Source organism: Cynocephalus volans, chromosome 6 (genome assembly GCF_027409185.1).
Source record: "Cynocephalus volans isolate mCynVol1 chromosome 6, mCynVol1.pri, whole genome shotgun sequence".
Lineage (NCBI taxonomy): Eukaryota > Metazoa > Chordata > Mammalia > Dermoptera > Cynocephalidae > Cynocephalus > Cynocephalus volans.
The window spans coordinates 84,870,858-84,897,554 of NC_084465.1; the positions used below are offsets into that span (position 1 = coordinate 84,870,858).

General features: G+C 36.9%; 1 protein-coding gene across 1 annotated transcript in view; it reads left to right on the forward strand.

The window, feature by feature from the left end:
* The window catches only part of DNAH11 (dynein axonemal heavy chain 11), a 315,191-nt gene that overhangs the window by 133,421 nt on the left and 155,073 nt on the right, over nt 1-26,697 (forward strand). Inside the window, exons 36-43 of the mRNA XM_063101058.1 lie at nt 1,894-2,032; nt 5,069-5,161; nt 6,462-6,656; nt 7,465-7,542; nt 9,688-9,824; nt 11,828-11,978; nt 13,413-13,561; nt 24,655-24,805. Of these exons, the coding sequence (XP_062957128.1) occupies nt 1,894-2,032; nt 5,069-5,161; nt 6,462-6,656; nt 7,465-7,542; nt 9,688-9,824; nt 11,828-11,978; nt 13,413-13,561; nt 24,655-24,805 (1,093 nt within the window). The remainder of the gene's footprint in view (nt 1-1,893; nt 2,033-5,068; nt 5,162-6,461; nt 6,657-7,464; nt 7,543-9,687; nt 9,825-11,827; nt 11,979-13,412; nt 13,562-24,654; nt 24,806-26,697) is intronic.

The following is a 26,697-nucleotide window of genomic DNA, read 5'->3' on the forward strand; positions in this document are numbered from 1 at the left end:
ATCCCTAATTCAAAATGCCCCCAAATCCAAAACGTTTTGAGTGCCAACATGATGTTCAAAGGAAATGCTCTTAGGAGCACTTTGGATTTGCACATAAGAGATTGCTCAGCTTGTAACATAAGAGCCTCTGTAGTTTTTAGTGTCACATTTTAAATTCTTTTAAGCTTAAAATTTGCTTGTTCATACCTCTAGATATATAACTATATTTCATTTGTAATTTCTTCTAATTTTTATATTATTACTTTTTAAATGTGATTCATCTAATGAGAACTTATTTTGGTAAATAATATGTAATGTGCATTTAAACAATTCTTTTCCCAATAGTTAATCAATTATTCTAACATCGTATACTGAATGTTTTCCTTTCCTCATAATAACGGCTTTCTCTAGCATAGTAATTTTATAATGTTTATTTTTCTTAAATAAAAATTCTAGATAGTAACTATCCTAGAAGTAAATGTAATGATTACATAATAGTTTTGTTTGAAAATTGTACTCCTTTCCAGTATTTTTTTTTTTTTTTTTTTTTTTTTTTTGTCTTTTTCATGATCGGTACTCAGCCAGTGAGCGCACCGGCCATTCCTATATAGGATCCGAACCCGCGGCGGGAGCGTCGCTGCGCTCCCAGCGCCGCACTCTCCTCCTTTCCAGTATTTTTATGTTTGTGACCCAATTTATCTCATATATTTTTTCATTAGGGTCTTAAATTTTTTGCTTTTAGCACCCTACACAGCATGCAGTAAGTGCTCAGTAAATATTAATTGTCTATGTTAATGTAAGTGTAAAATAAGTAAATATGCTAGCTCTTCTCTCCCTTATCTACTCTTCCTCTTTACCTCTTCTGTCATATGGTGAAGACTAGTAAGTGTAAGAAAAAATATGGGGTCAGCTAAGATAGGAGAGGTATTCAATATCTTAGAGCCAAAGAGACTTTGGGGAATGTTTAGGATGTGTATGAAGTAGACTATAATTACATTTACAAAAATAGGTGGGTAAATATTATTGGAATGTATACCTTACCAAAGTCTAAAATATTGAGCTTATCTATTTATTTACTCTTGCTCCTTTGCACTTGACTTCAGTTGAGTGTAATTTTTCCAAATGTTGCTGTTAATGGCAGCTGTCTTTGGGAGAAGGACTTTGTGGAAGTCCCCCTTCAAACAAAAGGGTATTTTAAGCTATGTTTTTCTAAATTTTCATCTTAAATCTATCCAAGTTGGTGAGCTAGAGATGGCCTGCACCAGCTTTCGAGAAATTTTGTGAGCTGGTTATTAAGCGCAGCCACAAATAAAAACTAAATTATATCAACTTTTGATTAAATAAATTGTATTAAAACAAAGGTGATAAATACTCAAAATTCATTACTTTATAATTATTTATTTTACTAATAGTTGTGCTCTTGAGGTTATACACATCCCCTGTGTCTGTATGGTGGTGTGCTACACATCTCTTCCCAGCTCCACGTTTCAGTGTGGGTAGCAGCTGTGTTGAAACCAGCTGTGGTGGAAGAATGTACTCCATGGAAATCAGTAAATGCTGTTTTCTGGACAGCTGGTGTTGAACATTTACCAGCACACCTCTAGCAGAAAACATCACTGTTCATTTTTCTGCAGTGATAGTTACACCAGAAGTTTACGGAATATATCCACAGATTTTCTTTAAACTCCCATATCCATCTTTCTGCTAGTTCAGACTTTCCACCTTTTCCTATGTGCTCAGTAACTAGTGGACAATTATTAGTTAAGTGAAGGTTCTTGTTAGCTGTGATTGACAGATAATTGTGACCTGCTTGGGAACAGTTAGAATGTTGGTACAAATTAATCACTTGATTTCAGTAATTTGTACTTATTACCTTATCACATTTTAAAACTAAATTTCATATTTACTTTTTAGACCCTGTGCCATGGTGGCCCCTGATGTTGAGCTAATCTGTGAAATTATGTTAGTTGCTGAAGGTTTTGTGGATGCACGCTCATTAGCCCGAAAGTTCATTACCTTGTACACACTCTGCAAGGAGCTCCTTTCCAAGCAGGTCAGGGATTTTGTATTATTTTTTGTGGTTTTCACATTCCATTAAAACAGCTTTTGAAACATGGATGCTGGGTAATTTATTATTCAAATTATGCTTAAACATTAGGAATAATTTTGTATTTTCCATAGAATTTTGAAAATCTGTATTTTACATTTCTTAATTTCTTGCTGAGATTAAATTTGAGATGTTTTAGTTCTAATGATTTATTTGTACTTAAAACAGTTTTTGTCAATGGGATATGTGATTTTCTTTAAACTGTATCAGTGCTGTAATTTTAAATGGAATTTTATGTTGTCTCCCTTTCCTGGTGGTCATAAGAGTCAGGTAAGGCTGATTTTCTGAAGAACAGCTCAAGAAATGTTGAAATAAAATAAAATATAAAAAATATGAAATAAAGATATATAAAAATAAAATATTTCTTACATAAAAAATATATAAAATAAAATAAAATATTTCTTATTTGTTGGTAATCCTTTATTTGAAGGTAGGGTTGGATTTATTTTTATCTTTTTAGTTTTTGCTGTATTATTTCTTGTCTCTGAAATGAGTCAGATTTACACACTTTCTATTCTCTAGTCATAAGCTTCTTGCAGATTCATTGAAGTTGCTGATGTACACAAAAATTACATATGTATCAGCATCAGTATATTTAAGTTCGGCTTTGTGGCGGCCTTCAGCTTTTGGTCTTTTCATACCTTTCATTAATTCCTGGTGACATTCTGCAGCTGTTCCAGAATGAAAATATTAAAATGCCAGAATTGCAACCACACAGTTACCTATACTGGCAGATGTATTTATTTTTACTTACCCATTGTTAGGGTGAGATGTGGAATCTGAGAGACAAATTTATGTTGTCCTTTTAATAACTGTGGATTTACATTTTGGGAGGAAATAGTGATTTTTTGACAGTTGTCTCTGGGTAGTAAGATTCTTGGTATTTTCATTTTCATTTTAATTAGTGTGTTTTAATTTTATAATGGGAAAAAATCAGAAGAAAAAATGTAATTGAACCCAGGGAATATGGAATTGCAACCATATCTATTCCCACTAGTGATACTTAGACATTTAGTGAGTTTCTACTATATCCAAGTAATGAGTTCATTGCTGACAATGAAGAAAGGGTAAGATACAAAACAAATGAAACAAACACTCAGATTCTTGATTTCAAAGAACTTAGAAGATTCAGTTTATGTAAAATAAAAATTGGAAGAAAATGGAGGATGAAAAGATTATTAGAGCTTACAAGGAAGAGAGGAAACAATATTTATTGAACAGGTACCATGTGTCATATTTTGAAATCTTTACATCAAGACTACAAGTTTGGTATTATTGGCCCTAGTTTACAGATGAGGACACTGAATGAAATAACCTGTCCAGGGTCCACAGCTAACAAGTTGGGGGGGGCGAGATCTGACTTCAGTTCTTTCTAATCCTGTCTAAGACACCTGTAGCCTGTTACGAGAGGATGGTGTTGGGAGTAAAAGAACGGAGAAGGAAAGAGTTCCCTAACCCAGAGAAGTGTCGTGAATGACATGAGGGAAGAGAGATCTCGCCAGGTCAGAAGAGCTGGGTTAGGAACCCAGTTCACCAATACCTTTCTGAGCTACAGGGATGGATTTGAGAGAAGAATCAGTGTACATTTTTGACCAAAGGAATGAAATAATGAAAACAGCGAAGATTATTTTAGCAGTTGTTTTCAATGTTTAAATGTTTAGGAAGGTCACCATGTCCTCCAGAATTTCTTCTGCCTCCTCCCCTTTAATATTGTCACCGCAATAACTTAGCCCCCTCCCCGATCTCCTTGCCCTCCAAACTCTGGTTCTTGCCCCGCTTCTTCCCTCCTCAAGCCCCAGGCTACATCTGCATGACCCCCAGTAAAAAATACTTCTTCTAATGAGCCTCAGTACACACTCTTGTGCGCACGTGCACACACACACACACGCACAACTGAACCAAGCTTATTTACCTTTTTTTTCTAACCGAAATTATTTACCCTACCGTTATTATTTGCATTGCACTCTGATGTTTTTCATTCCATTCTGCTCTATTTTATTGCCAACAAAAATAATGGCCAAGACGCACTAAATTGATTTTACTATCCACTAATGGATTAAATGGCGTATTTATTCATGCATATATTGTCTCATGGCCCACAAGGCATTTGTATTCACATTAACTCATTTTACTCCTACCAGGACTTGTAAAGTAGGTGGATATTTTCACCTGCCTTTTCGAAGACGATGATTCTGAGGCTTGGAGAGGTGACGTGACTCGCCCACAAAGCCCAGCTGACAGATGTTTGAGTGAAAGGTTGTTACTGTGTGGATTGTAGATGGAAAGCAAGAGAGAGCAGGCCAGTTACTTATAATCGCTTTGTTCAGTTGGCCTTTACTGAGCAATATACTGTGCTGTCTACCGTGCTAGGACTAGAGGACAGAGGTGATAAGGTACAGTCTCTGTCCTCCAGGAGCTCAGAGCCTTTAGGAAGAATCCTCATTATAAGGGATTATCAGCAAGTCTCAAAGAGGTACTAGTTTATAATTGAATTTTAATAATATGGTTTTTATTATATTAAGTGCCGGATCAGAGCAGGAGTGTCTGAGTGATAAAGAGGCAGAGTAATTAGGGCAGTTAGAAATTGAAGGCCGGGAAGGGGTGAGTACCAGGACCCTGGGTGTACAACTGGAGAAATGTGCTTGTAGTTGGAGGGGAACACATGGAAGTCGTCGTGCTCCTGAGTTAGCAGGTTTATTGGGAGAGAAGAGAAAGGGAGACGGATGGAGACTGAAGCAAATGTTGCAGTTCAATGTGGAAAGAGGAGGTTTGCTGACAGAGGCCAAAAAACAGGTGAAACGAGCAGGAGGACACTACAGGGACACGATTTTCACAATTTCAAAGAGAAGAAGAAAATATTATTTTAAATCATTAAAGTGTATATTTATCTGAACTCTTTTAACCTTCAGCTTTTACTTCTGGGATAATAATCTTATTCCCTCATAAAAGTCTTGAGAAAATATACCTATGTTTTGATTTTAGGATCATTATGATTGGGGACTTCGTGCTATTAAATCTGTCTTGGTGATAGCTGGCTCCCTGAAACGAGGAGATAAAAATAGACCGGAAGATCAGGTACTGCAGTGCTAATATGCTTTTGCTGAGAGAGTAGCCAAATGGCTTCATACGAATGAAAGTACCTACCTAGATGGCGGGGGGGGGGGGGGCATTCATAGCATGACTTTTAAGATACATAGTATCTATTTTTAATGCAGGATATTTTGAGGACTGGCATTTCTTATGTTACAAGAAGTCACAAGTGTCCTTGCATACAAAGATATAAACCTGGGAAAGAAAATGTGATTTTATAAGTGCTTTTGAAATATTAGCCACAAAAATTATTTTGATAGTTATAATCAGATAATTCAGTAATCACTGTTGGATTTCCTCTGCGGAACATTTAGAATATCTGATTATATGAGTTGGGATATCAGTCCTAAAAAGTTGTTGAAGACATAATGTAATGGGAGAAAGAACATCCCTTTCGTGGGATGTGAGATGGGCATGAAGAATGGGACAGGAAGGATGGTTGCCTAACACCACTGAAATGCTTAGTTGGTTATTCACAGCTACCAGGGAAATGTTCTACTCTCCCTCCTGGGGAGAAACGATATCAGCACATCATTCACTTTCCCTATTAAATAAGTAGTGAGAGCAGTGGATATGTATCACTACATGTATGTGCAATACAGCTTGAGAAATTTTAAAAAAACAAACAAACTAGATCTGTTCTGTGAATTCCCTTTTACATTAAGGGGTATTTTTTATGTGATTTCCTATTTTTCTTTCCCAAAATTTCTCTCTCTTTGTCTTAGTCACAAATCATGATATAGTCAAGATTTTATTTATTTTTTCTCCTGCTATATTTATGTTGTTGTTGGAATACTTATCTCTTTCTGTACAAGTTATCCTGATGTTTGAGTTACTGCTTTTAAAAATCTAAAGCCCTCTTTGGTTTTCAGCCAATGTAGAACAAAAACCCAGACTAAAAATGTATAAGACGATCGTTCTGAGATTCTCAGAGTACTTTGAACAAAATGATCTGATGGGATTGATTAATTTACATTTTGGAGTTTGAGGATTAAGGAGAGAGGGCCTCAGACTCTTTCTCAAGATCTCAATAGATCTTTGGCAGGAAAGGACGAGGCCTCCTTGTCGGTTTTGCTCTGAGTTTTGTCCATTGTATTAGCTGAGCCTTCTCATGTTCTGATATGTTAACTTTAAGCATTTAACTTCTCTATAGATAGAACGCCATGCCAATAGGAAGCAGTACCAATATCTTATGCTTTAGATATAAGGATTAAAAATAACATCATTAGTTCTTTAGGTGTTTGTACTGGCTCTTTTAAAAAGTGTTTTCTATTCTTCTTTCTAGGTACTCATGAGAGCATTAAGGGACTTCAATATGCCTAAAATAGTAACCGATGACATTGTAGTGTTTCTTGGCCTGGTTGGTGACCTGTTTCCAGCACTGGATGTGCCCCGGAAGAGGAAGCCACAGTTTGAACAGATTGTCAGGCAGTCTACCCTGGAGCTCCATTTGCAGCCTGAAGAGAGCTTCATCCTCAAAGTAAAAGGAGCATTTATTTTTCATGGCAGCCCTTGAGATTTGCAGTAGAAATAACTATGGTTAAGTGATACTAAACCAAGACATTAACTTATATTATATTGATCTTAATATATGCTTTCAAACATTTTAATATGACAGTTGTAAAATAAATTTAAGTGAGTATTTTAGTAGTCCCATTCTGTGAGATGGTGAAAACATATGATTAAGCCATGGTTTTAAATGTAAGCTACTTTTAATTAGTTTATACAGCATCTTGGTGGTTCTTGGTGGCATGCACCAAATGTTTTATTCTTTCTTCTCTCCTTATTTGAGAACATTGGAAGTAAAATCATTAATGCATGTTTTTAATGGGGGAGGAATTTCAGTATGTATGAGAAGAACTTAGGAAGATATTTTCTAACTTGTGCATATTCATGTTCAATTTGGCTTTAGTGAATACATGGTCATTAAAATATATGTGTAGTATCCATTTTCAATATTTCGTAGGATATAAATCTTTACTCAGTTGTAGATGGTGGTTGGCCATATACTGGTTTTGTTCAAAACTTCATGAAGAGTCATTGATTTTGTAAGTAACCTCTGCCATGTACCATGTACTACATCAAGTGATGGTTTTACTTTATTCTCACCTGTGTTGTAGTGCATGGGAGATCTAGGAGAAAACAGTACTTCTTACTTGTGGTCTATTTTAACTTTCCTTGAACATAGTGTTGTCAGTGGGGTCTGGCTTGGGTTGTAAGGAAAGAATATAGATAAGTTTGTCACCAACTCATTAAAGGAAACCAGTGACTGGCTGTTTGGTCTGCAGGTTGTCCAGCTTGAGGAATTGTTGGCCGTGCGGCATTCTGTCTTTGTGGTTGGAAATGCAGGCACAGGGAAGAGTAAGGTAAAGTAAATTGCCTGGTAGCTTTTCAGCCATGGAAGGGACAATTATTTTTTCCTGTTTTAAATGCTACTTAAAAGAGTTCCCTTCAGTGAAGCCCATCATAATTTGGGGTTAGAATCTGAGACTCTACTATTGCTGTTGGATCAGTTGACACTATTTTCCTTTATATTGGAAGTGGGGAGAGAGGGAAATCAATAGACCATTGTATTTACATAGGAAAAGAAAGCCAAGATGAAGATTGGACTTTCCACATGAGATATTTAGCATAGTACTCATGCATTTAAATGTATGCCATCCCACTCTATGCACCTTTCAATAATGTAATTATACCTGGAGTTTTTGTATCAAAGGTGAATATACTGAAAGACTGTGGAATAAGATATCTGGCTTGCAGGATTTGATTGGCTCTATACTACTTCCTCATCTTTTCCAAATCATCCTAGATTCTCTTTCCCAGATCATTAAGAAAAACAAACCCAAATATTTTCCTTCAGTACTCCCTGAGAAATATAGCCCTCCATAGGACTAAAACAGAACTTGAAAAGAAAAGGAAGCAGCAAAACCCACATTTTTGAGGTGTCTATTATGTGCTGTGCTAGGTGCATTATGTGTGATTTACTCTGCACAACGATGATATGCTATGGGTGTTATTATTCCCATTTTTAGTTCACTGCTTGATTTTGTTTGCTCTTACTGACAGTCCTGGCAACATACTTATTTTCTTGGTTGGCAGACGATATATGCAAAACTGCATGCATTTTAATTCAGGATGCTTGGATATAAACATATTTGGTAGCCAGATGACTAAAAATAATCAGAATGGCCATATGAGATTTTAGAGCATGGGTGTATATAGAACTTGCCAGTATTTAGATCAGAACCTGAAGTGGAACAATTGTAAAGGGAGGCTCCGTATAGAGATTTTTCCAGTGAAAAATATAATAATTGAAATATTAAAGTAGATAACCGATAGACCTGTAATTATTTTGTTAGAATAAGTTTCAAATGTAGGTCATGGTTCAAGGAAGGATAAAATTAAATTCTATAATTTCTAGTAGATTAATGGTTTCTAAAAATATAAGCTTAACGTTCCTAAGGCATTTCATTTCATTTTTCTAGTCTTCACCTCGTCCTTTCTATTCAACATGCACTTAAGCTGATATAACTGGAGTACTGAAGCTCAGGGCCATGTTATTAGCACCTTATCATTCCAAAGCATTTGGCAATTGTTTATCAGGTCTTTAAAACCCCTGCGAGTAGCTCAGGATGATAAATACCTAAAACAAAAGCCATGGCTTTTTGGAGAAAGCAAAAGTAAGAGTAAGAACAGCTATTTGGGAAAAGGTGTCAATTATTTAAACAGTCATATACTGAGCACCTACTCTGTGAGTTCTTATTCTCAAGGCTTCTTTTCCTCAATTATCTGGATCTGGGTTTCCCAGCCTGAGCACTATTAACATTCTGGACTGGATAACTTTCTGTTGCAGGGGGCTGTTCTGTGCATGGTAGGATATTTAGCAGCCTCCCTGGCCTCTACCCACTGGATGCCCAGTGGCACAGTCCCTGTTCCCCCACATTCAGACAGTCTTCTGAGAACCATGGCTCCAAGTCTCTGGATCTCCAAGCACGTCCAGATCAACATCTCTGGCATCACTGGGGCCCTTGTTGGAAATGCAAATTACTGGTTCCATCCCAGACCTACTGAATTAGAAACTCTGGGATTGGGCCCAGAAATCTGTCTTAAAACCCTCTAGGCAATTCCAGTGTGGGCTAAATTTTGAGAACAACTGATCTAAATAATTCAAGAAAGGTGGATTTTATAAAACATGAACATGAATGCTTATTTATATACAATGCTTCATTTTGCACACGTGGTTAGAAATCTCAAATGATAAAGTGACTTTCTTTACTCTAAATGTTCAAAGAATCATGTGAACTGATTCTGTCTCCCTGGGGATTGGGGGATTAAACTTTTCAAGATGGTAACAGAAATGCCCATATGTGCGTTTTTTCCCATTTTCAATTTTAGTGCACACAAAATATCTAGTAACATAATGAATAAGGAAAAATCCTTCAGAAACTTTTTACTTTCCATTTGGCTTGCATTGGTATTAATTTTCTTGGCTCTTCCCTTCCTCCCCTCAGATTTTGAGAACACTGCACCAAACATATGTTAACATGAAACAGAAACCCGTTTGGAATGACTTAAACCCTAAAGCAGTGACAACAGATGAACTCTTTGGTTTCATACATCATGCTACCCGAGAATGGAAAGATGGTAAGTAGTATTTTTCCTTTTGAAGTGCTAAAAATTTATTTTTTTTTTATCCAGAAAGCCATTTCTCAGTACAAGCCAATTTTAGTCATAGTCCCAGATTTACTGTTTATGTGTTGGTGTCATTGAAAATATAGCAAATCACAACATCATTTATAATGTATAAATTAAAACTAGATTTGAATAAGTGCTTGATTTGCATTTAGTAGATTTGTGCTCAGAGCTCTGTATTTTCTTCTACATCAATTATGTCAGGGGTCCCTGTAAACCAGGAGAAATAGCAACATGAATGTCTCAGCAAACATTTTTAAAGTACCTGATATAAGTCACTGAGGTTCGGGCAGGTGCTATGCTAGGTGCCAGGGACAAAGGTCAATTTTTCTGTCCTGAAAGTATTTGCAGACAAGCAGATCCCTTTGTTAAAATTGGTTATGACTTCCCATTTCAGTAAATGCACTAACCTCAGCATCACCCTTGAGGCCTGTCTCCCTCTCACACCCTAGATCCAACCTTACAGCAAATCATATCGGCTTTATCTTTAAAATAGACATTGAATTCTAGTACTTCTCACCTTCTCCATAGATATCACTTTAGTCCAAGCCACCATCACCTCTTGTGTGTGCTACTGCAGTAGTCTCCTCCCACTGGACTCCCTGCAGCTCATTTTCTTTTTCATTTATTTTTATTTATTTATTTTAACAATTCACTTGTACGCATTTGTGGGGTCAGTGTGTTGTTGCAATACATACATATAACTTACAGTTCATTTTCTACTCAGCAGACAGAGCGCTTGTTTCAAAATGTTTCTTTTCTGTTCTCAATTTCTAGAAGTTCCCATCGCCTTCAGAATTTAACTTTTTTCCATGGCCTACAAAGCTGTATGTGAATGGGTCCCCCCCCTGCCCCCCACCATGCCCATCACCATGTCTGACTTCTTTTTCTGTTCTGTGCCTTTCACTTACTGTAATGCATTCATTCTGGCCTCCTCGCTGTTCTCGAACTTGCCAGGCATCTTCCCATCACAGGCCTGGTCAAACGTCACATCAGAGAACTCTTCCCTAATGCCCCAATCTAAAGTAGGACTTTGTCATTCTCCATGCTCTTATCTTGTATGCGCTCTTTTCTTTGTCTGTGGGACAATGTTTACTCTCTTAGCACAGATTCTATCTTTTTATAAAGGACTGTGGCAGGGAGAGAACCATATCTGTTTGTGCTGAAAATGTGTGGAAGCTGTTCAAATCAGTGATGATTAGAAAAAGTTGCTGGCTTCTTTATGAACGATGGTGTCAAGTTCTACTAGATACTGTCATTTATTTTTTGAACAAAATTCTTCACAGAGGAAACATTCCACATACATGCATTGAAACAGTTTAGCTAAACATAGTATTACATACTTGAATTTTAAAAGTCAGCAACTATTAAATATACCATGTAATATACACAATACTTAGATATGTAGTGATGACAAAAAGGACCATGGATTTAAAATACTTAATATACATCTTGTTAAGTAATAATAATTTAATATACTACCAATGACTAGATTTCTAAAAGAGATGTACAGTGCTTCCGACTGCTTTAGCTTTAGAATTATGTCCCTTGGATATTGTTATAGAGAACTAGAGAAAGGTGAAATCAATTAACATTTGTTCTAAAATGGATATTGAACATATGTTCATGAAAAAGGGTCATGTCTCCATTTGGTGTAGATTTTGAGTTTTATGTACATTACCTTCTATAAATCCCCACAGCTGTTCTTTCAGGAAGGTATTATGATCTCTGTTTTATATATGGAAAGCTCAGCCATGAAAGTTAAGGATCCTTCCCAGACAGGTGAAACTTGATCATTGGTAAATGATAGAGCTGTGTCTAGAACCATTGTACAGCTCAAAAGGTGTTACACATTGCCCATGAAAAAGAGCCTTTTATTTAGCTAATAAAAGAGCTTCTAGGAGATATAATACCAGTTTATTTTGGAAGTAAACAGCACTCAACTCCCTTAGATGTTAGGATTGCTAACTCTCATTTTATAGGTCTCTTCTCATCCATTCTGCGAGAACAAGCAAATCTTCTGCATGATGGACCAAAATGGATAGTCCTGGATGGTGATATTGACCCCATGTGGATCGAATCACTAAACACTGTCATGGATGACAACAAGGTGAGTGATACTTCGGTGCTGAACCTTCAGCCTAATGTCTTGAGTGGATTCAGAGTTCCACTCGCTTGTTAACGTTAGTACTAATTTTTACTCATTAACCTGGTGTATTAGTCTGATTTCTGTTGCTTGTAACAGAATACCTGAAACTGGGTAATCTATGAAGAAACAAAATGTATTTCTTACAGTTTTGGAGACTGGGAAGTCCAAGGTGGAGGGACACATCTGGTGAGGGCTTTCTTCTTGGTGGAAACTCTGTACAGTATGTATCCTGAGGCGGTGCAGGGTATCACATGGCAAGGGAGCAAGAGCTCTTTTACATGCTCATTTGCTCTCCTTATAAAGCCTGCAGTGTCCTCCCTGATTACCCATTGATCCATTCATGAGGGCATGGTCTGCATGATCCAATCACCTCTTAAAGGCCCCACCTTTCACATACCATACTGGGGATCAAGTTCCAACATGAGCTTTGGGCAAACAGTCAATCCACAGCACCTGATATTTTTTATGTGACCACTATTTTGATAAGTGGCACTTTCCTGATAATCCTCTTAATTTCACTGTTAAAGAATTTGAGGAAATCCATTTTCCTTGTCTGTATAAATTTAACTGCCTTTAATGAGAGTTACATACATATCTAAACTTAGTTTACACATCTTACCATTTTCTAAGAGCTACACATAAATTATTATATCTTATATTGTCCCTGATTAACTATGGAATACTTAGACAATAAAAGAATGAGTTTGTGCCATATAATAATTGGTGAAATTTAGCTATTGAGATTAGTTCCTATGGCTACAGACTGAGTTTAAATGCTTTCCCAAGCATTTTGTTGTGCTTAATCCAGCATTCCCAGCAAAGATAAAAGGTGATGGTACAGGTCTGTGAGATACCATTTATGCGACATAAAGTCTATTGTTGGGGTCAGGAGAGAGGAATTAGTAATCATCATTATTACAGAATAGAATTAGTAACCACCTTAAATTAGCAGTAATTACTGCTTTCTGAACTAGGATATTGTTCATCATAATATATAGGTTTGAGATCTTTATACTTACATTAGTTTCTATAGGACAATTGATAATTATGGTGTTTCAGATTCTGAAGAAAGTTTATTTTTGTGGTACTCCGGCTTTTTCTTGTAATCAGCTTTTAGAATAAATGCCTTATATTTAGCTTAGAAATAATTACCACAGTTGCTTAAAGGTTGGCATTCACGAGACCATTTGGGCATGTTTGTTCAAGGGTCAGTCATGTCGCTTCAGGGATGAACTTGGGTCTTCATTGGGAACGCACTTGTAGCTCACAATGAGCTTATAGCCTTTGGCTCTTCTTTGGGGGGAAAGTCCTTTGTACTGTTGGGGTAAGTGAGCGGGCTTGCTTGGCTCCTGGGTGACAGTCTGCCTCTGTTCTCTGCTGTGCTGCTCTGTCCAGGTGCTGACCCTGGCCAGCAATGAGCGTGTAGCTCTCACTCCCTCCATGAGGCTTCTGTTTGAGATACATCACTTAAGGACAGCAACCCCTGCGACTGTTTCCAGAGCTGGGATTCTATATGTGAACCCACAAGATTTGGGCTGGAATCCGTGAGTATTTCTTTAAAAAAAAATTTTTTTTGTCTTTCGTGGTAAAATATACACATAAAATTTACCATTTTAACCATTTTTCAGTGTACAGTTCAGTGACATTAAATACATTCACATTGCTGTGCAACCATCACCACCATTTGTCTCCAGAACTTTTTCACCTTCCCAGACAGAAACTCTGTACCCATTACACAGTAATCGTCCATTCCTCACTTCCCCCAGCTCCTAGAAGCCTTCATTGTACTTTGTCTTTATGAATTTGACTCTTCTAGGTATTTCATATAAATGGAATCACAGTATTTTTCCTTTTGTGATAAGCTTATTTCGCTTAGCATAATGTCCTCAAAGTTCATCGATGTTGTAGCATATTGCAGAATTTTTGTTTTTTAAGGCTGAATAATCTTCCATTGTGCGTATATACCACTTTTGTTTATCCATTCATCGATTGATAGACAATTGGGTTGCTTTTACCTTTTGGTTATTATAAATAAAGCTGCTATGAATGTGGACATGCAAATATCTTTTCAAGACTCTGCTTTCTGTTCTTTTGGATATATACCCAGAAGAAGAGTTGCTGGATCATGTGTTAATTCTATTTTTAATATTTTGAGGAATGCCATACTGTTTCCCACAGCCGCTACCGCATTTTACATTCCCACTAACAGTGCACAAGGGTTTCAGTTTATCCACACCCTCTCCAAAAGTTATTTTGTTTTGTTTTGTTTTGTTTTGTTTTTGACAGCATCTGTGCTACTGGGTGTAAGATGGTATTTCACTATACTTTTGATTTATGTTTCTTTAATGAGTAGAGATGTTGAGCATCTTTTCATGTGCTTATTGGTCATTTGTATATCTTCTCTGGAAAAATCTCTATATAAATCCTTTGCCCATTTTTTTAATCAGGTTTTTTGGTGAATATTTCTCTTTTTTAATTTTAGCTTTAAAAACCTAAATATTAAGAAGTTAAACAGAAAATCAAAACTTTTCTTGAAATTAATGAAAATAGAGACACATCATCCAAAACCTGTGGGATACTGCAAAAGCAGCACTAAGAGGGAAGTTTATTGCAATAAAAGCTTACACCAAAACAGAAAGATTTCAACTAAACAACCTAATGCTGTACTTCAAAGAACTAGAAAAACAAGCACAATCCAATCCCAAAATTAGTAGATGGAAAGAGATAATTAAGATCAGAGCATAACTAAGTGAAATGGAGACCCAAAAAATGATATAAAAGATTAATGAAACAAAAAAGTTGATTTTTTTTGAGAAGATAAACAAAATAGGCAAAATATCAGTTAGGCTAACTAAAAAAAGAAGAGAGAATATCAAATAACAAAAATCAGAAATGAAAAAGGGCAAGAATCACTAAGGCTATTATATGCAACTATACACCAACAGATTAGAAAACCTGGAGGAAATGGATAAATTTCTGGACACATACTAACTACCAGGACTGAACCAAGAAGAAATAAAAAACCTGAACAAACCAATAATAAGCAACAAGATTGAAGCAGTAATCAGCATTTTCCCAAGGAAAAAAAAAAGTCCAGGAGTGGACAGCTTTCCTGCTGAATTCTATCAAACCTTTAAAAGAGGAATTAATACCAATTCCCTTCAAACTACTACAAATAGTTGAAACAGAGGCCATTCTCCCAAACTCATCCTATAGGCCAGCATCTCCCTGATACCAAAACCAGACAAAGATACAACAAAAAATAAAACTACAGGCCAGTATCTCTGATGAACAAAATATTAGCAACTGGAATACAGCAACATATCAAAAAAATTATACACCATGATCAAGTGGGATTCATCCCAGGGATGCAAGGCTGGTTCAACATATGCAAGTCAATAAACGTGATACACCACGTCAACAAAATCAGGGACAAAAAGCACATGATCATCTCAAAAGATGCAGAAAAAGCATTTGACAACATCCCTTCCTGATAAAGGCTTTCAGCAAATTAGGTATAGAAGGAAAGTATCTCAACCCTGTAAAAGCCATATAAGACAAACCTGCCACCAGTATCATCCTGAATGGGGAAAAGCTGAAACTTTTCCTTTAAGAACAGGAACAAGATAAGGATGCCCAGTCTCACCACTCCTATTTTGCATAGTGTTGGAAGTACTAGCCTGAGCAATCAGGCAAGAGAAAGAAAGGGCATCCACATTGGAAAAGATGAAGTCAAACTGTCCCTGTTTGAAGATGATGTGATCCTGTATATACAGAAAAACTTAAAGATTCTACCAAAAAACTCTTAGAGCTGATAAATGATTTCAGTAAGGTTTCAGGATACAAAATCAACATGCAAAAATCAGTGGCATTTTTATATTACAATAACAAACTAGCAGAAAATGAAATCAAGAAAGCAAGCCGATTTACAAGTCACCAAAAAATAAAATACCTAGGAATCGATTTAACCAAGGAAGTGAAAGTTTTCTACAATGAGAACTACAAATCACTACTGAAAGAAATTGAAGAGGACATGAGAAGATGGAAAGACATTCCATGTTCATGGATTGGAAGAATTAACATTGTGAAAATGTCCATACTACCCAAAGCACTCTACAGATTCAATGTAGTCCCCATCAAAATACCAATGACATTCTTCACAGAAATAGAAAAAGCATTCTAAATATTCATTTGGAACAACAAAAGACCCCAAATAGCCAAAGCAATCCCGAATAAAAAAAAGAAAAATATTGTGGATGGAGGCATTACAGTATCTGACTACAAAGTTACAGTAACCAAAACAGCATAGCACTGGCATTAAAAACAGATACTCAGACCAATGGAACAGAACAGAGAACCCAGAAATCAACCCACATACTTACAGCCAACTGATATTTGACAAGGGCAACAGGAACATACACTGGGGAAAGACCTCCTCTTCAGTAAGTGGTGCTGGGAAAACTGGACATCCATATGTACCACTTGCCATATACCAAAATCAATTCAAAATGGATTAAAGACATATATAAGACTGTAAATTATAAAACTACTAGAAGAAAACATAGGGGAAACACTTCAGGAAGTAGCACTGACTGGGCAAAGACTTTATGAATAAGACGCCAGAAGCACAGGCAACAAAAGAAAAAATTAACAAATGGGATTATGTCAAACTAGAAAGCTGCTTTATTTTAGTTTATTTTATTTTTGGCCGCAAAACAAGTCTTAATATGTTTTAAATGACTAAGATCATAGAAAATATGTTCTCTGACCAAAATAACAGAAGGAAATTTAGACAATTCACAAATGTGTGGAAATCAAATAACTCGCTCCTAAACAAACAATGGATAAAAAGAAAAATAACAGGGAAATTAGAGAGTACTTCAAAATAAAAATCAAAGCTCAACCTATCAAAATTCAGTATTTAGAGGAGAATTTATACGTGTAGACACCTATATGAAAAATAACAAAAATCTCAAACCAGTAATGTAAACTTCTACCTCAAGAAAATAGCAAGAGAACAGCAAACTAAACCAAAGCAAATATAAGTAGGAAATAACAAAGATTACAAATATAAATAGGAAATAACAAGAAATATATGTAATAGGAAATTTAAAAAACAATAGAGAAAATCAACAAAACCAAAAGTTGATTCTTTAAAAAATTTACAAAATTTGCAAACCTTTATCTAGACTGACCAAGAAAAAAAGAGAGAACACAGAAATTTCTGAAATCAGAAGTAAAGCAGGGGCATGGTAGAGAAGTTGCTGCTCCTATTATGATCGAGTGGGCTTTGAGGAGAGAGATTTCTTCTTTTTTCCAGTCTCCAGTGGTGACACTCCCTGTGTCACTGCAGTCAATTGTCTGGCGTGTCACCTGCATGGTATCTCGGTGGCTACTGCTATGGTGTCGAGCCATTTTTGCAGCAGCTGTGGCAGTGGCTGTGGTGGGCCACCCACGTGGAAGCGGTGTTTTCAACATGCTCCTTGCCTGCTTCTGGGTGGAGGTGGCTGTCCTTGGCCAGGTCAGGGATTTTATAACCTGTGTTCATTTTATTGTACTTTTAAAATTTCTACTCTTTTGAGTCTTATTCTTATTTATATATATATATATATATATATATATATATATATATATATATTCTCCCATGTTCTTCTGTACATTTAAATATATTTTTCTATTTAACAAAATCTTCATCATTATCGATGAAAAAATTTCATTTCTTTTATTTATTTATGTATTTATTGGCTTCCTTTTAAAAATTTCTCTGAGATCTCTTTGGGAATTGCAGAGGACAAGAGCTTTACAACCTTTTCATGAGATTTACCACCCTTATGAAAGACTACATCACTCTTTCTGAGTTCTGAGACTTGAAAAGATAACGACAGAGCTCAGCATTAGCCTTTTCTTCAGATGCAGGTGCCACAATAGCTTTATTTACAGCTTCAGCTGTGAAATCTGTTACAGCATTTTGTTCAGAGACAGGTCTGTCATGGATAACTATGATGACACAATCTTTAGGATCAACTGCCACAGGACCTAAGGGAGGAAGGGGTATCTCTGGTTTCTTGCTCTGGCTTTTACCCCTTTCACCATCACAGGACTTGCCAGTGGCCTCATTTGTCACACCAACTTTCTTAAGCATATCAGCACCAGAAAGAAGTCGAGCAGAGAGGCCCAAGTGCCCAGTCCTTCCCCACGCTGGCTCAGCCAAGCCACAGCATCCCTGCCTGCTGAGGCACCAGGGAGTGCAGCCCCCTGAAAAGCTTCTGCCCCCAGCAAAAGAAACAGTCTGCAGAGCAAAAAGACAGCCTACAGAATGGGAGAAGATATTTGCAAACCATGCATCTGACAAGGGGTTAACATCCAGAATATACAAAGAACTCAAACAACAGTAAAAAAAAAAAAAAAAAGAGAGAGAAAAAAAACAAGTAACATTTAAAAAATGGGCAAAGGAGCTGAATAGGCATTTCTCAAAGGAAGATATACAAATGGCCAACAGACACATGAAAAAATGCTCAACATCACTAAGCATCAGGGAAATGCAAATCAAAACCACAGTGAGATATCATCTCACCCCGGTTAGACTGGTCATTATCAAAAAGACAGAGAATAACAAATGCTGGCAAGGATGTAGAGAAAAGGGAACCCTCCTACACTGTTGGTGGGACTGTAAATTGGTGCAGCCATAATGAAAAACAGTATGGAATTTCCTCAAACAACTACAGATAGAACTGCCATATGATCCAGCAATCCCATCGCTGGGTGTATACCCAAAGGAATGGAAATCATCATGTTGAAGGGATACCTGCACTCCCATGTTTATTGCAGCTCTACTTAAAATAGCCAAGAGTTGACACCAACCTAAATGTCCATCGATGGATGACTGGATAAGGACAACGTGGTATATATACGCAATGGATACTACTCTGCCATAAAAGAGAAAGCAATTCCGCTATTCACAGCAACATGGATGAACTTAGAAAATATTATGTTGACTGAAATAAGCCAGGCACAGAAAGACAAATACCACATGTCCTCACTCATAAGTGGAAGCTAAAAAAAAAAAAAAAGAACAACAAATAAACAAAAAAAGAAAGATGCAGCAATCTTGACAATAATTTGTTGAACTTTCCAAAGGAGAGAATGGAACTGAGGCCACCAGAGGTGGGAAAGGGGGGCAGTTTAGTGAGAAATTGGTAAAGGGCCACAAAAAAACAATTATATTGTGTAATGATAGATATAGTAATTTTCCTGATTTGAAGAAAAATCAAAAAGCTTACTATTTATATGATCATTTAAAGATATTAGGAATTAAATTTAAGGCTAATAATTTAGGCTTATTTAAAGATAATTAAATTGGCACCTGGATTCCTTTGTCATTTTCGCTTGGACATGGCCTTGTTCACACACATTGAATATGTCAGAAACAAATATTTACTTGGGTAAGTGAATAAATAATAATAGCTTGTATGGAGCACTTATAAATAAATCATTTAATGAGCATATGTCTGTTTGCGTGTGTATATGATACGCATACATGAACAGTGGTGATGCATCAATTTAAAGCAAGTTTATTTTGCCTACTTACTTACTCTCCAAATGCTTATACTTTCCACAATTTGTCCTGGTGGCCACCCGTCACCTCCAGCATTCCTACTCTGAGCTGTAGGCAGCCCTGAGCTCTGCAGGTGAACACGGGCTTGGGCCTGGCATGCTTCCTGTGTCAGGTATCTTCTGTTTACCCCTCCAGATGTACTCTCCATGTTCTTATCCTGCTCTGTGCCCTGGGAGGCTGTCCTCTGAGGACCACATCGGTGGGCTCCTTGCCCTCTGTCTTCTGGTTGGTCTGGCCAATGAGGAGCCCTGGCAGGAAATGAGAGGGAGAGAGCAGAGTGAGGTCAGGCTATTTGTTCCCCTGGCTCCTTCTCAGCAGGATTGGCTCAGGATAACTGTCCCTCAACTGCAGGTCACAGCTCCTCTTACATCCCTCCATAAGATCTTTCCTCCCAGGCCTGGTAGTCCTTCATTCTCTTGTCTGGCAGGCGTAGGTACAATAACCGTTCCTGGTATTACCCCATGGCACGGTACCCTCCCTTCCAGTTTCCCCCTCCCTGCCCTCTCCTTTGTAACTACTCTTTTTATTGATCCTTCCCTACTGTCCTAATTTGAGAGTGGCATCTGCTTCCTGTCAGCTGCCTGACAGATATACTTCACCAGGCTGATTTTCCTCTGTGTACTGATTTTCTCTCTAAAAGTCTCATCCCTTAAATCTACAGCACAGGAGAGGCCTGTCCGGGCTTTCGTCTTTAACAAAACTTTATTGGATTTTTCTAGGAGAACGAGTGATTTTTAGATGTCTAAAATGGAGAGCTCTTGGGCTAATAGCTCCTTTCTCCAGCAAGGACCCTAACTCTCTCCTGGGATGTTTCTGTTTGTCAGAAGCTAGCTGGAAGAGTCTCTCCAGTGTCCCTTGACTCCTCCAGACAGAGATCACAGGCAGCCTAGTGCAAGTGGCAGTGCTCATTTCCTTCAGGGGACTCCTCACCCTGACTGGGTGTGGTCTGATTTCAGTAGTGAACCTCACAGCTCCCAGGGCCTATGTAATTCAGTCTCAGTCACCCCAAGCCAGTATCTTCTCTGTTCAGTTTATCCTCCTAAGTCTTTGAGCACTTTGCTTCTGGTTCATCTCAGACTTTCCTTACCTGAGACCTAACAACTTTTGGTATAAGAAATGATATTTAGAATCCAGATTCATTGTGCTCATTGCTACTGATATGTCATTGCTTCTAGGCCCTTTCAGTGACTAGAACTGGCAATATTTTTTTTAGTTTATATTAGAGAACTTAAGATATCATGGATAAAAGAGATTATGAAATAGTATGTTAGTGTCTCTGTAGGATACCATTTAATATATCACTTAAGTTTCTTATAATATTTTTGTTAAAATTCACTGTTTTAAAAAATAATTTTATTTCCACACTTTACAGGTAAGGGCCACATAAGGTTAAACAGCATACATAAAATCATATCAGCATGTGACTAGCTGTAGAAATTAAATATTACTGTAATTCTGTGTTCTAAATAAGTTTATTAGAAGAATATTGGGCAGTTCATATATGTCTATTGTGATCTTGAGAAATAGAGAAAGGAAGAAGAATTGGAAGAAAATTTCTGAAGATTAGGATCAATGACAATTTTTTTCTGATAGAAGGGGATGCGAATTTATAGAAAGGGAAAAACATATGGGCAATTAATTGTTTAAATTCATTGGTAATTATTTAAATTATTTAAATTAAAATTACTTAAAAATGAGCATAACATTGAAAATGGAATTTAGCAAACTGTGTATTTCTTAGCTTGTAAGTAATGACAGGAAGAGGTGGGAGGATACCTGGAATTTAGTCTGATTCCAAAAGAGATTACTGGTAGATAACTTTTAGGAGCCACAGCTTTAGACCATACTCTCTCCTCTGTTACTTTAGTTAAAATATTCTCTTGGCTTTCTATCACTAATTCTGTCACCTGCATTGGATGAGCTTATTGTCTTCCACCCCTGCTATTCTACTCTCTCATCTTTGAATACTGTATGTACTTGTAAAAATACATACATTATCCAAAAGCAGCATATGCAAACTTTGGCCATTTTCCTAGGCCACCATGAATGACAGAGGACCTGAAGCTTGCTGTGAGGGGTAGACTATAAGTCTGATGAATTCCTGCTATCCTATATGACAGGATAGAATCCCAGACTATGAGTAATAAATCAAAAAAATTTTCATAGACCTCAAAACTTTAGCTACCTAGATAGTTTTCAAACCACAGGGCATCAGACTTCACATGATAAACCTGGAGCCCTTCTGGAGGAAGAAAGAGCTATATAGCCGATAATGTATGTAGTAGTCTGTTTCCATTGCCTATAACAGAGCAGCTGAAACTGGGTAATTTATAAAGAAATGAAATTTATTTCTTACAGTTTTGGAGGCTGGGAAGTCCAAGGTCCAGAGAAACACATCTGGTGAGGGCATTTTTCTTGGTGGTGACTCTATAAACAACACAGGGTGTCACATGGTGAGAATGGGCTGAGAAAGAAAGAATTAACCTTCTCAGTTCCTCTCCTTATAAACATCAGAACCACACCTACTACTCCATAATGCATCAATCCATTCATGTGGGCACAGTCCTCACAATCTAATCTTCTCTTAGAGGCACCTCCTTTCAAGTATCATAATTGAATTTCTCACCCTCTGTACATTGTTACAGTGGAGATAAGTTTCCAATACATGAACTTGGGGAACACATTGGACCCATAGCAATATGGGACTCATTCACAAACTGTGAAAAGCCAAAGATTCTCTGTTAGTGACCTAGATATTGGCATTAAGGTGATGTATACTGTAACTATTTCCTGAGGCAGGGGCACCAATGTGGGTGATCTCTTACATAGGCAAGGTATAAACATGCCATTTTAGTATATCATTTTCAATTGTATGTTGCATGATAGTAGTTTGTCCCATCTGGTCATGTTCAAGTTTGTAGAATCTTTTGAAAACCATAAGGAACTTTTTTTGTGAAGTGAAGTGGAAAGAATTGCAAACAAATGGAGATCTATATCTTCAGTGTTTGCCATTGCTGAAGATAATAGTCTCTTCTTCTAAAATTTGCTGTCCTTTAATGTCTATTTTTATTCCAAACTATGGAAGCTTAGTAATAATTCTACATGAAATTTTAAACTGTCTGTATTTTCCAATACAGACATTTTTACTCCCTATGTACAACTGACCCCCTCTTTAGGTCCTTTATTGGCCTTTTATTTCTGGGCAGAATCAGCTCTTACCGTGTCTTTTGATTTGGTTGAGCTTACTTTCTCCTGGAGCAGCTCACTTTGGGGGAGGTCGTTTGTACAATAGCATCATTTGCTAATGGGCCTGGTATATTTTCTTTGAGACTTTGGCTGCTGTCAGTGTGGCTCAATGAAGTAGCTATTACCTGTTCCCTAAGTGCAAAGCTCAGTTGCTCCTTCTGGGGCTATTTTGAGGCTAATGCTCCTAGTAATCCTTGCATTGACCTTCTGCTCCCACATAGACCTGAAAGAGACTTTTAGGGAGCTGAGTTGTGAAATTTGTTCTACCCATTACAGCCCTAGCTAGCAACTCTTGTGCCCTAAAGGACAATATTGCCTCTAGGAGATACACAAAGAGGCAGAGCTAGCATCTGAACCCAGGTCTCCCAATACCACCAACTCTGTGCTAACGAGGAACATTTACTGAGAATTTGTTATACATCACATATTAAACTAAGCACTTCATACATGCATACTGGTTTAATCCTCACAACAACCATAGGAAGATCATATTATGTCCATTTACAGACAGTTTAAAAATGGTAGAGCTAGGATGCAGATCCAGGCAGTCTGGCTTTAGAGTTCCATCTCCTTAAGCAATCCTCTCCCCTCTCCTCCAAAAGCTCTGGACACAAAGATTGCACTTCTGGCAGCTGATATGCAGTAAAATCAGTAGGTGAGGGAGGGTAGGTAGGGCCTTCATGCCTTTGTCTCCAGTCACTAACACCTGCTTTCCATTGTTCCATGGTGCCCACTACCATCCAGAGACTCTCTGTCACATTACTGTCATGCAACTGGACTTCCACTGAAAACCACTCCTCTTGGACCTGAGAAAGTTTTGACAGTTGATATTTTGTAAATCTAACCATAATATAATGTAGTTGACTATTTAACAAAACCCTATTCTGAAGCCTTGTGAAAAGCAGATGAGCCCCTTGAAAGTTAAGCATCTTTCCTTAATTTCTTCTGATATTCAAAATGCAAACTCTCATTTGCTTAAAGTGAGATATAGCCATAATTGGTCTGTGGTCACACTGCTTCTCTGCTGGCTGCAAAACATATTTATTACCAATGCTTCCTACTTAATGAGAACTTTCTGAGCAATTATTTTTCATTTAATATCATACAGTTTTACCCTAGAGACTACTATGGGTGCTACTAAGTCACAATTTATCTTATTGATAAGTATTATTTTATTAAGACATTGGAGATGTTCAATACATCAAATTGATAACATTTTAAAAGCTTCAGATTAACATGTACCCAGGCATGAGATACCACATCAGAGCCACTTACTGAAAACACATTATTTCTATTAGGTTGGAGTCCAGTGGAAAAGGAGGGACTTTGAAATAGCTCCGTAGAACTGTCACCTTTTTATTTGTAACTGATTTCTCATTACTAAATAATTGATGCCAAGATTAATCAAGGAAAATCCCAAGCTATTTTCATAAATAATGCCTACATCATGAAAATAGTTTCAGTCCTTTAGGAAATGATATACTGTACTCCTTACAAATGATCAGTAATGGCCTACTTATATACCCTATTATGTTTGCCTCTTAAGTGCTGTTAGGAATTGCTTTTACATTCTTTTCATTAAGGTAAAAATGGCCATTAAAATAAGTTTTTAAAGGGCCATTTAAAAATATTTGCAGTTTGAAAAATAGAATGAATTCACGAAACATGTCCCTGTAGTGGTGCACCAAGCTGTGCTGAAGGGGAAGCTTTCGACTCAGTGAAACTCTGCTTTTCAAGCCTTGTGTTCAATAAAAGCTTTTCTGTGTTCCTTCTCAGGTATGTGGCCAGTTGGATAGACAGAAGGCGGCATCAATCAGAAAAGGCCAATTTAACTATTCTTTTTGATAAATACGTTCCTGCATGCTTGGAGAAGCTGAGAACAAGCTTTAAAACCATCACTTCAATTCCAGAGAGTAGCCTGGTGCAGGTTTGTCTTTGGTTACACCATTTAACCTTCTAGTCCTGATGCAGTCATGTGCTGGAAGTTTTTGCTTGCCCAAGAACATGGAAGGATTTCTGGAATTGTTACATTGCTCCAACCCTCCTGGGCCTGCCGTCATATTCCTGGTGCTTTTTGCAAACCTCTGTCACACACTATCACATTCTTTGTCATTTGGGTTTGTGGCCTGTTTCTTTCACAAGATTGTGAAAGCCATGTTTTATTCATTTTTGTGTCCTGAGAGATTTACATAGTTCCTAGTACATAGTAGGTGCCAAATATGTGTTTATTGTGTTCCTCCCAAATATATTTGACCAGGAATAGAAGAACAAAGTTGTAGCAGCCTTATTTATTTTTCTAGCTCCTAAATAACTTTCCCAGAGAAGATGCTCAGCATGTTTTTTGAATAAAATAAATCTGTGCAATTAAAGATGCTGGCCAGTGAGAAAGAGAAAGCATCTGAATCCTACCATGTAGGTGCCACCCCCCACAGGCCTCTGCCTCCCAAAAATATTCCCGAAAGCATGTCAATCTGGATGAAGAATTCATAATATTCCAGGGATAAATTTTTCCTCATTGTGAGACTGCCAGTAAGAATGAGGGGTATATATAATATGTTGTCATGGAAGCAAATGAAAATAATTCACAGCACACAGAAATGTGGGTTGTGATCTTAATCTTGGCATGAAGAAAAACTGTCCCCAGACCTTACAAATATAAAACTTCACAAAAGGTTTACAATTAGAAACATTTTTTTTTTCCTATACAAGCAAAATTTGTTTCTAAGTACTTTATTGCCATTAAGTTACTACGTAACCAAATTTGTTTGAGGCTAAATTAGAAATAGTCGCAACCAATATAAGAAGAGAAAGTTCAGGTTTTTGGGTAATTCACACACCAATTAAGTAAACGATAGTCTTCAACAGTAATTATCTGAGGTATAATTTATTTCTGAAAGCAGGTCTGAATTTATTCATAATGAATTAATTATGTAGTTAGCCTAATTAGACTGCCTCTGGTGCAATACTTGCAAAAAGCATGATCGTGTTCTTTCTCAAGTTGATTTGTATATTTGTGTGATTCTCTGTGGTGTGAACTTTTCCATTCAAGAGTAGTGTGAAAATAGGTCAATAGGAATTAATATGACGTTTGCTCTCATTTCCTCCTTTTGTAGGATTCAGAAATGGCACTTAATCCCTAGCTCCTTTTGAGCTGTTGTTTTATAGAGTAGTCTCTTTTCTGTGGTTACTTATAAGTACAGGAATTTGAGAAAAAAATGGGTATAAAAGAGAATAGCTTAAAATGGCTATCTAAGAAATTAATGCACTCTGTTTACCAATGTATGAAACTTTTTACATTGGTAAAGTGTATTAATTCTTTCAGAATATGCATTAAAGCATGCTTTGATTAACTGCTGAAACAGAGCTCAAAATGTCTTTCAAGTACTGTGTTTGGGTGAAAATAGAATTATATGACTTATTAGCATGTTCACCTCGACAAATAACATCCCATTGCAACCCTTCGGTCTTTTTTATTTTGATTTTAACAGTTTCTTAGAACAACATAGCTTCTATTCAAAATAGCAAAGCCTCAGAGTTGTATACTATTTATCTTGATAACAAATTAGTGTGTTTTATTCTCTCAAGAGATTATTTCAAATTGGCAAACATGGCACAATATGAAATAATAGAAATCAAGAGAGAAGATTTAAAAATATAACAGGTGTTCAACTACAAAAGTACTTCAAAAAGTTCAAGGAAATACTAGCATTGTCTTTCAATTCTATTTTTCTACAACCATTTTGAAGTGCCCTCATATTAAAATGAAAAGCGTTTCCCCATCTTTCCTGTCCAGAAAGGAAAGGCACACACACAATACTG